Consider the following 10,901-nt stretch of genomic DNA (forward strand, 5'->3'; position numbering starts at 1 on the left):
GATTTGGCCATAGTGCCACTTTTTGACCACTGGCATAGTGCAATCAAAATCTTTTGAGTGCGCTCTACGTAAAGCATCTAGACACTAAATACTTAACAGGGCCTAGAAGTTTCGCTACAACAGCTGTAGAAAGGTGCGGCAAGCGTCCTCAAATCCATTTGCATCGAAGTACCTCCAGCAAACATTGCCAATTTTTTCATTAGAATTTATCTGCTAGTCATTCAACATGGCTCAAATGCTCGCTTTTGATGAATTTGGAAGGCCATTCCTCATTTTAAATGACCAGGAAAACCAGAAGCGTCTGACTGGCCTAGATGCAATAAAGGTAGGGCATTTTTTACACCGTACTTTGTGAATAATGCAATAGGCCTATGAGCTATTAAAAAGAAAATAACTCGCGAATTATGCTATTTAACGCGAGATTTCTACTGTGCAAGAAGGTTAAAAAACTAATCGCTATCACCGACTAAAATACTGCTTGATTAAGGAAAATGTTAAGTTAAAGTACAGAGACATTTATAGACTTTTAGAGACCTGCATTTATTGACGTTGCAAATACATGGTTCAACATGCAACTTAACCTTTCATATACTCTCTGAAATGTCACAAGGAGCTCCTATTTCTATTTGACATGTTAAATAGGAAATAGATGAATGCCTACGTCGAAAAGAGTCTTTTCTCACCCATCTCTTAAAGGGGGATTATCTAGCATTTTGGGGGGTTGAAAAACGATAAGCACTTCTGTTTCCAGCGTAGTAACTATTCCTGGCTTAGGAATTTGAGAGATTTTTACAGACGAGACAATATTCATTTCTGTAAATGAATACATTTGTAACTATAAAGGTTATAAACATGTTGGTGCCCCCTTCCACCCACTCTCTAGAAATTTTGAAGGCTTTGCTCTTTTACTGTTGCATAATCTGCCTGTAAACATAAGGGACTGTGCTCCAGATTCAAAGGAGCTAAATAACAACCAACATGTACTGTTAAAGAACAATTTTAAGAAGATCGTTTTCCATTGCCTTACACTGTGGGAATGCACAATCTCAATATGTCCTAAAATGTATAGCATCAACCTTGCTCTCTAAGAAACGCTCAAATGCATAGCAGCTAACAGTCATGGGCATAGGTATGATGCAAATTTGTTTATTTCGCTTTTGTGATGCAAAGTTATATAATAATATTTTGATATTTTACTCCTTTTTTATTCATAACTTCCACCCATCCCAATTAAGCCCCATCTGATTTGGGAGATACCAATTTAAAGATAAAGGCTGTATTTTGAGCAGATTCTTGCTCAAAATGAAATGATTTCAACATTTTGTAGAAATCAACAAACTGGAGCACTGGGTGGAAATGGTATTAATCCTACTCCTGAGTTAATTTTCCTTTTTTTTATGCTCCTTGAGTAAATACTCCAGATTGGTTGTAAAGCCTTTAGGAGTTAACAATTGAAGATTTAAGATTCTAAATTGTACTTTTTTCTTCAGTCACACATCCTTGCTGCAAAAACTGTTTCACATATCCTTAAAAGCTCTCTTGGTCCAAAAGGTATGTTGGTATAAACATTAAATATGTATGTATTATTGAATGCAAGTTTTTATTCCATTTTATTGTATATTTTTAATATTATCTATACTGTTATTGTTATTGAGTTAAATTTTAACTTCAAGGAAAATGTTGATAAAATGGTGCAAGGCCCCCTAAAAAAAGTTGAAAGTTGCATGTTCAAAGACCATGGCATCAGTAAGTTACTTTGTTGAGATAAACAAGGAAAGAATGATCCTATTGCCATCTTTGGATCCACTTTATTATATATCTGTTTATGCAATCAAATGATTGATGTTGAAGAATACTCTTACAGGCAATTTTATTTAGAGGCTAGAAGTAGGGCATCTTGTGTTCTCTAGGAGCTCTTTTTATGAATCACCTTCATTTTGCTTACAATGCCTGCCAAAAGTCTTGGAACACTGACATCAATTTCCAAGGTCAAAACCAATCATCCCCCTCTCCCCCACTGAACAATGTTGGTTTACTATCAAACGGGTTAGGATTTTAGGAAGTACTTTCTTTTGCGCTTCTTTTATGATATTTCTCTAAATCATCAACATTGTTTGAGGGGGAAGGGGGCGGAAGTAGCAATTTTTTTCATGAAAGGAATGAAAGATATCAAATGCAGCGTAAATTGGTGGGTGTTCCAAGTACTTTTGGCAGGCATTGTAGATCAAGACCTGCATCTATGTAATATCTATATTTTTCTGATAACCAGAAGCAGCTAAAAAATAATAAAATTTATTGCTTTTTACAATTGGAGAAAATTAAGTGTGCAAAATAAAGAAATCAATCATTTGAACCTCCAGCGCAGTTCAGGATTCTCATGTGGCCCCTGGTAAAAATCAATTGTCCAACCCTCGTTTTAGTGAATGTTTCTTGCATTTAAAAATTAGGAATGGACAAAATCCTTGTTAGTCCTGATGGTGAGATAACAATAACCAATGATGGAGCTACCATATTAGAGATGATGGATGTTGAGCACCAGATTGCAAAACTTATGGTACAACTATCAAAATCTCAAGATGACGAAATTGGTGATGGTACCACAGGAGTTGTTGGTAAGCATTTTCAGTCTATTAGGGAAACACATTGCTATAAAACAGGTAGTGAGGAGCCATTTACATAGTATATATACATGAAATGGTGGAAGAGGTTCCTTAAAAAGTGTATGTTAGCATACTGCTGGGAAGGGCTTGAGTATAGAGCTTGAGTATGTAAGGAATATTTTAGATAGTGTTTTCCAAAAAACGGTTTTTGATATCAATTCATTGCTTCAACCCTTGAATGTTGTTTGAATCTTCAAAGATGAAGTTTGTTAGAATCTTTCTCTTTGTTTGTGATATTATTTAAATGATTTTTCACCTCAAAACCTCAGTACTTCGTAACTGCAAGTCTGAGTGCAATGTGTCCAGGGGCTGCAAGTCTGAGTGCAATTTTTTTCCATTCTTAGTTTTAGCAGGAGCTTTGCTAGAGCATGCTGAGCAACTACTTGACAAGGGCATCCACCCGATCCGTGTAGCTGATGGATACGAGCATGCTGCAGAAATTGCTATCAAGGAATTAGAGAGGATTAGTGATTCATTTCCTTTTGATAAAGATAACAAGGAATTCCTGATAGAAACAGCTATGACAACTCTTGGTTCCAAAATGTAAGTTTTCTAATGTTATATATGTAATTAATTTTGATTACCTGACTGCCTGTTTTTTATGTGTATACAGCACATTAAGTGTCAGTTTGCAAGATGATGGAGTCAATTTGCGGGGGCTTTAGGCAAATGACCATCTGCACCATTTTGAAATCAACTCAATACTGTCAAAAATTATAATATTTAAAGGGGCATGCAAACTATGGTTTATATGTCAGGCCATTTCATTTTTGTGGGCTACCACTCTCACCAGTGCCCTGAAAAAGTCATTTGTGCAGGCTTCAAGATCTGGATAGACAGATATACAGCAATATATATATAATGATTTTTGATGAATGGATGGCTTCCCACCTGACAGGTCAAGTTGATAATTAGACAATATAAACTATAATTTCAGACATAAATAATGATATATGGATAAACAGCATAATTTCTTCAGCAGGCCTTGCTCTAAGTAAAATGAAGGTGCTCCATAAAAAGAGCCCCTTGGAAACTCTAGGCGCTCTATTTCGAACCTCTAAGTAAATGTTCTTGAGAGCATCCTTCGAGTCCTTCGAGAGCTTTAGGAGATCGAGAGCTTCATATCGAATGCTTCGGAAGAATGTTAAATATGAAATTCAACGGTGATACCAGAAAGCACCATAATATGAAATAACAAAACATGCGACAAACACTATGTTAATATAAATATAGAAATATAATAAAACAAAGTCTCCAAATTGATCAGATTTTTCTAGATATGTAAATTGCCATCATTCGATGAGCTTTTGTCAGTATCACTACTGTTATGTTCAGCTTCATTTATTGCTTCATCAAAACGCATGGCTTTAAATCGAGCATTTAACTTTTTTACCTTTTTTCATGTTATCCATTCTATAAGAAACACTAGAACAGCAAATGAAAAATGAAAGACAATGCGATAATTTGGATGGAAACGTGATCGCTGATTTGCAAAGGCGATTTTAAGTTATTAAAAAAAACAGAAAATAATATATACTTCAATAGAAGATTAACACTTGCTCGAAAATCAAATAAATCTGCCGGAGAATACGCTTGATGGCCTGTGTCCTTGCTGGTTATTAGAGGGTTATTAGATTAAAAATGATATCGAAAACCCAATGTCGAATTTGCTGAATTTTTTCTCAAAGGGTAATCTTACGCAAATCATGATATTGCGGTCTGTTGGGAAGATTGTTTATGCTTGATCAAGTTGATTCAACAAAGTCCAAAAATATATTTTGCTCCGTGTTTTGAGGGGCTCTATAAATCGCTCTCCAAGGCTCTTTTTGGGTGCGCTCTAGGCGCGCGCGCTCGATCGAGTGCCTTTCCAGGCAAGGCCTGCTTCAGCATTGGCATTTATCTTTAACTCAAAGAATTTTGTTCACAAAATTTGGATAAACATAGAAGCACAAGTTTAGAAGCACAAAGATTATAAAAATTGTGGTCAGTCCAACTCACTTAGACTGCCTCCATACTTTTCTGTATCAAATGAAAGAAGATAAAAAATATATATATCTGTTTTGACCCTGCATGAAATAAAAATTGCTATGAAAATGGGTACATGTATATGTATATAAATATATATTTGAAAAGGAACACTGTATTTTTAAAACAATATTCATCATTTTGGTAGCTTTCAAATTTGAAAATATTATCAAGAAGTGTTTTGGAAACTAATCAAAATAAAAACATTGCTGAAGGTGTCAGGGACATTGGGATCTTAGTCTTAACCCTTTCCTGGCCAAGAACCCCTTTAGCGGTTTGAGCATCGATGCCCTGTGCGAACACTGACCACTTTAGCAGTTTGAGTGACATATCTATTTGATACCCTTTGATTAGAATAACAACGTTACCAAAGCTACTTTTGTCTTATATAAAAAAGAAAACAAAGGTTTAAACTTTTGATTGACAGAACTTTTGTCATGGGTCATAATACAAAATCTATGAGCAATCCTTGTTTGAAGTTCCACAACCACAATTCTCAACGGCTGCCATTGTTTACTGCGGAAGATGGCAAGGCAGCCCTTGTACAATCACACTCACTGCAAGTGGTTCTGAGTACGATGACAGTTTTGATACTGATACTTCTACTGAAAACAATTAAAATGAGGCATTTTCTGAAATATTTGGGAAAACATCCAATGAAGAAGACAGAAAGTTTGTCAATTTTCACTTCCAAATGCTCAAAGAGAAATGGAATGTTTTAGGCCAACCGATAGGACAACCTGGTCGTGGAAGTTTTGCCAAATGCTGGTCTGACAATCGAGCTACAATCTTATTAAAAATTCTTTAATTCTTCAACTGTTTCAAAAAAGCAATCTTTGAGAAGATAGCACATTGCACATAAATGCAAATCAAACTTTCAAGACAGAACGAGCTGGTGTTGATGATGGTGATAGGCAGGGGCAGACACTTGGTCAAATATTGGGGGCAAGCCTATTGTTTTAATAAGATAATGTCACATTTCCCATTGTTTTTTAACAAAAGACCATTGTCCTCTAAAGTATTGGGGGGCCATCGCCCCCTCCTGCCCCCCCCCAAGTGTTTGCCACTGGTGATAGGCCTCAATGGACTGCGAATGTCAAGGAACTCAAGGTTTACTCTGGCATATAGGTTATAGCAAACATTATTCTAATTGTGCCTCTGCCAAAGACCGTATTACATGCATCAAACTTGGAACCTGAGAAGAACTTCATCAATATCTAGATTAAAAGGACAATGTCTGTTAAAATGATTATCATGGTTCGACATTTGAGATAAATAAAAATATTTGAAAATTTTTTGCCTTTATTGTTTTTTTTGGGTTTTAAAATTTTTATTGAAACATAATTTAAGGCCCTAACTTTGACTTTCGATTCTTCATTCAATTTTCTTTCAGAATATATATGGTTGTCCTAATAGAAAATTACCATAATTCTTCATGTAAAAACGTCATGTAAAAAAATGAGCTTAAACTATTTAAGTCTGAAAAGGAACATTTTCCTTGGGAAGTGGATTTTTAAGGGCATTCGCGTCTGGGAATGTGGCTAGGAAAGGGTTAAATATTTGACTGGACCTTCTGGGCTTTCATTTTTGATTTTATGTAGCTGATAGGGCAGTCATTCTCATAAGCTTAAAGTTTGTACCTTGCACAGATTTCTTTATGAAAAGACCTGGGAAAAAGTACAAGAAAACTATGATTTAAGACAAAATGAATCAAGGGACAAATAATTAAGACAAAATGAATCAAAGGAGAAATAACTGATATTATTAAGTTCTAAGACTTAAATGATTTGATGATGATTGCTCTGAATTCTCTTCACCTAATGTTAAGCATTCCTTTTATACTACTAGAGTTAGCAGATGTCAACGTCAAATGGCAGAAATTGCTGTTGATGCAATCTTATCAGTAGCAGATATTGACAGAAAAGATGTTGATTTTGAATTAATCAAAGTGCAAACTAAAGAAGGAGGAGAGCTTGATGATACAATGCTTGTTAAGGGTGTTATTGTTGATAAGGACTTCAGCCATCCACAAATGCCAAAGGTAAATTGATCACTTTGTTATTGTAAGTTGCCAATATTTAGTGCACAGCTATATACATTAACTCTAGGTTTCTGTGCAGACAAATTGGGTTTTCATCCTTACTGCTGCCTTCTAGAGTTACCATGCAGTAGTGTCATGATAAAATATGATTTGGAATCATTCATTCAAGGGCATAATGTCTTGTCAGACCACAGTTCAGAGTAAATAATAGACTTTGTAGCTCGTTTAAAATGGAGACAACATTGAACATTAGCCAGCAAAATGCATAAGGACATAGTGCCTTTAATGTACATGAAGTTTGAGCCATCTTAATGTTAGCATTGAGAAAATTTCCTCTGCATTTTCCTGATGCAGCAGGAATCCTGTTTCCTGAGATCCATCCAACATTGCATATTGATGCATCATTGAAATTGTCAAAATTTCTTGAGATGAACATGTTTTCCCTACAGGCTCGGATAAAACCATTCTTTTCAAAAGAGGAATATACGATTTTGTATGACAAATAAAAACTATTTTAGCAAGATATGATTGTTTTTCACATATACAAAAAATTTATAATGTATCATATAAGTCCATCCATTTTTTGCTCCAAAGCTTAAAATACATGGTAAATCAGGTGAATTATCTGATAAATGGAATTCTAAACAGATTGTATGTTTGACTTTCCCAATTTAAGTTTTCCCTTTCATGATTGTTGGACTATTGGCATATTTCAAAAATTAAGTAGATGTTTGAGAGCATAGCATTTCTATATTTATATATATAAATATAGAAATGAGTGAGGAATCTTCGAAGCCAACATTGGAGATTTCACCGTAGCCAAGGTAGTTATAGATTTGGTTTAACAACATATCTTAAATAACATTAAAAAAACCATGTTCTTGTTTCATTTCATGTTCATTCAGCTGTTCATGTTTTCATGCTTCATGTTTTCATGCTATCTTATTTTTTAGGAAATCAAAGATGCAAAAATAGCAATATTGACTTGTCCGTTTGAGCCACCGAAACCGAAAACAAAGAACAGCCTTCAGATATCCTGTGTAGAAGATTACAGAAAGTTAAGGAAATATGAACAGGAGAAATTTCAAGAGATGATTAAGCAAGTAAAAGATAGTGGTGCCAATCTCGCTCTTTGTCAATGGGGTTTCGATGATGAAGCCAATCACCTTTTGTTGCAAAATGACCTCCCTGCTGTAAGATGGGTTGGAGGACCAGAAATCGAGGTAAAATGGTGCATTCTGTTTTTGATTCTTTTTATACGGCATAAAATACTTGATTGCAAAACATTATTCCTAACATCATTTTTGGAATTTGTCTGCATGTATGAATGTTTTCTTATAGTGGTTCAGATCGGGGATTATTGCAACCACTTTCGCATCATTTCTTTCTTGTTTGAATGCCATTAAATGCTTTCCCTAGCTTCTCGGGTTATTGTACTTTTGATTGCTTGAAGTTTTATGACAGCCTCTAGACCCAACTTTTTCTTCTACTACGAATGTAACTGATGGCTTGCTGAATATATTTTGTCTTCTAGTTAATTGCAATTGCGACTGGTGGAAGGATTGTTCCCCGTTTCTCAGAGTTAACCGCTGACAAGCTGGGTCATGCAGGTATTGTCAGAGAGCTGTCTTTTGGAACAACAAAAGACAAGATGCTGGTAATTGAAAAGTGCAAGAATACAAGAGCTGTTACAATTTTCATTAGAGGCGGAAATAGAATGGTAATTTCTCACATCTATGTGAAGTAGCCCTTCTTAGCAAAAAATACTGCATTTTGAGTTGTCATGTAAATACAGGTTAGCAATCGACGCCTGATAAAAAACGATTTTTGCAACGATTTTCTGCATTGGTATATATGTTGGCTCTGTTTATGCATAATTGAACCTGCCCTTCAATTGTCCCTTTGTATTCTGTCTTTGTCAGTTATTTAATGCTTGTTAGCTACTTCATCGGCCAGCTTGTCAGCTTTCTTCCATTGGTATACAGTGAATCGTTTCCTAAGCTTAGTTAATTTTTCTTTACTTTGTTTCAAAAGTTGGCGTTTATTGTAGAATTTTGCTGAACAAACTTCATATTGCTCTATTCAAGCTTTTTACTTCTTTCTCAATATTCATCCAAAGCGCCATTTCGTTTTGACATCAATGTTTTGTGAATATTTTTTAAGAGTTTCTCCTAATCCTGTTGAGTGTCAACATAATTTTTATTGATTTTCTGACGCAGTATTAGCCAGAAAGATAAGCCAATTATAACATGTCATGGTTGCTTTGTTATTCCTTCATAATGCCGTGTCACAATTTTGAATCGTGTTTATTGATCATCTAGATTCTGGAAGAGGCAAAGAGAAGTATTCACGACGCCCTTTGTGTTATTCGTAATCTGGTTCGAGATCAAAGAATTGTTTACGGTGGAGGTGCAGCGGAAATCGCTTGTTCATTAGCAGTCAGCACGGCAGCTGATAAGGCAAGTCTACTTTAATGTGTAAAACGTGGCGAATACATTTTGGTGAACACCGTTCGTTGCAAGTATCCAGCTACAGTAAAAAGAGCTGTCTGGCAGCGGACTCAAGCGAAATATTTTTTATTTTTAGCCATAATTTCTGATTTGTGTGTTTTTAGCTAGATTATCTTATTTAGTATCCGATTTAAGTCTGCCAAGAATTGCACATGGTTTCGCTTAGCAAGCTTAATATTTCGTTCATTGTATGTTTCAATAATGCATATTTCAGGCATCTTTACTGTCCGAAATATAGGATGAAAGCTTTGAGCCGACTTTTGCTTTTCTAGATTTCTTCAGTAGAGCAGTACGCAATGCATGCATTTGCCGAAAGCCTCGAAACTGTTCCACTGGCTCTTTCTGAAAACTCAGGCCTTAGTCCAATAGAAACTATTTCGCAAGTGAAATCGAGGCAAATAACGGAAAACAATCCACGACTTGGTATTGATTGTCTGAACAAAGGAACAAACGGTAAATGGTGTTCTTTATCGTCATTGAATATTCTTAATTTTAGCATTTTGTATTTCACTTTTTACCTGTGTACTGTTACCTACATGCTTGATGATGAAATGTGAATGATGTGTTATGTAACAAAGAGAGTTATTAAAACTTAATCAAATAAGTTCTGTACCGCAAAATTTGAAGATGACACGAAGTAACGGAAATATAGCATACTTAAGTACGAAATATAGCATACTTCAAAGTATCAACGTCGAATAATGACCGAAAGTAAGCTGAAAATCTATACATTGGTTTCGATCCAAACCTGGATATAAATTTTCTGACTACTTTCGGTCATTATCCGACGTTTATACTTTGAAGATTGTCGGACGAAAAGTACTTAAGTATGCTATATTTCCGCTATTTTGTGCAATCTAAAGGCTTATCCCCAGAATTCTATTTTTTGTTCTTAAGGGCAGACTCGATATGAATGTGGTCCTAATGTAGGCCTTATAATCCATAAAATCTTTTGCATTTCTTCTCTTCTATCAGAATTTCTTTTTTTTTATTATTTCTACTCGTGTAGGGGGCGATATCTCTTCATTGTTTTTTTCTTTCTTTTTCGTGCATTGATATTTTCTTTGCCTCTTGTTTAACAGACATGAAAGAGCAACACGTCATTGAAACACTACATGGCAAGAAGCAGCAGATCAGCTTAGCTACGCAGTTAGTTCGCATGATTCTGAAAATCGACGATGTTCGATCACACGTCAAGGAGGGCATGTAGGACCAAAACACTGTTGTCTCGTTATCATTGGCCTATAGACTGTTATCTCGGCATATGACCCATTGCCTTGTTTGATATCCTGCAGCAAGAGGACCAGATACCGGACTAACCAATTTCAGTCACATAATTTGGAAAAATGACCGGAGCTGAACTGGAATTATGACTTTTCTGGCGTTATCAATGTTTCTAGATGGTTTAGTTTATCAAGATTCTTATGTCAATCAAATCGTCATTAAATTACGAAGGAACTGTTTTCATGCTTTGTTCTTGTGCTTATTCTTGTTCTTATTCTTGTTTCGTGAATTTGAAACATGTTAAATAAAGGTTTTGAAGCAGTAAAACCAAAGCTACATATAATTCTTGTTTAATCTATCTTGCACTGGCCAATGAATGCCGTAAGTCTGGGTGTTTCGCTGTTCTGTTCTAAAAGAAAAACGACTCAAGAATAACGCTGA

At 35.4% G+C, this 10,901-nt stretch overlaps 1 protein-coding gene across 1 annotated transcript; it reads left to right on the plus strand.

Moving 5' to 3' along the window:
- Positions 1 to 78: 78 nt before the first annotated feature.
- Positions 79 to 10,699, plus strand: LOC135682185 (T-complex protein 1 subunit epsilon). Its single transcript, XM_065196956.2, has 10 exons — positions 79 to 325; positions 1,491 to 1,551; positions 2,448 to 2,612; positions 3,005 to 3,203; positions 6,534 to 6,726; positions 7,680 to 7,949; positions 8,261 to 8,446; positions 9,048 to 9,185; positions 9,509 to 9,689; positions 10,319 to 10,699. The coding sequence occupies exons 1-10, from the start codon at positions 227 to 229 to the stop codon at positions 10,444 to 10,446; spliced, it is 1,620 nt and encodes a 539-aa protein (XP_065053028.2). The 5' UTR covers positions 79 to 226; the 3' UTR covers positions 10,447 to 10,699.
- The last annotated feature ends 202 nt before the right edge of the window (positions 10,700 to 10,901 follow it).

Source organism: Rhopilema esculentum, chromosome 16 (assembly GCF_057945365.1).
Source record: "Rhopilema esculentum isolate cy_ngs chromosome 16, ASM5794536v1, whole genome shotgun sequence".
Taxonomy (NCBI): Eukaryota; Metazoa; Cnidaria; class Scyphozoa; order Rhizostomeae; family Rhizostomatidae; genus Rhopilema; species Rhopilema esculentum.

Coding starts and splice junctions, on each gene's coding strand:
- LOC135682185 (XM_065196956.2), top strand. CDS start 227: ATGGCTCAAATGCTCGCTTTTGATGAATTTGGAAGGCCATTCCTCATT. Junction 326..1,490: donor CTGGCCTAGATGCAATAAAG/GTAGGGCATTTT, acceptor TTTTTTCTTCAG/TCACACATCCTTGCTGCAAA. Junction 7,950..8,260: donor TTGGAGGACCAGAAATCGAG/GTAAAATGGTGC, acceptor TTTGTCTTCTAG/TTAATTGCAATTGCGACTGG.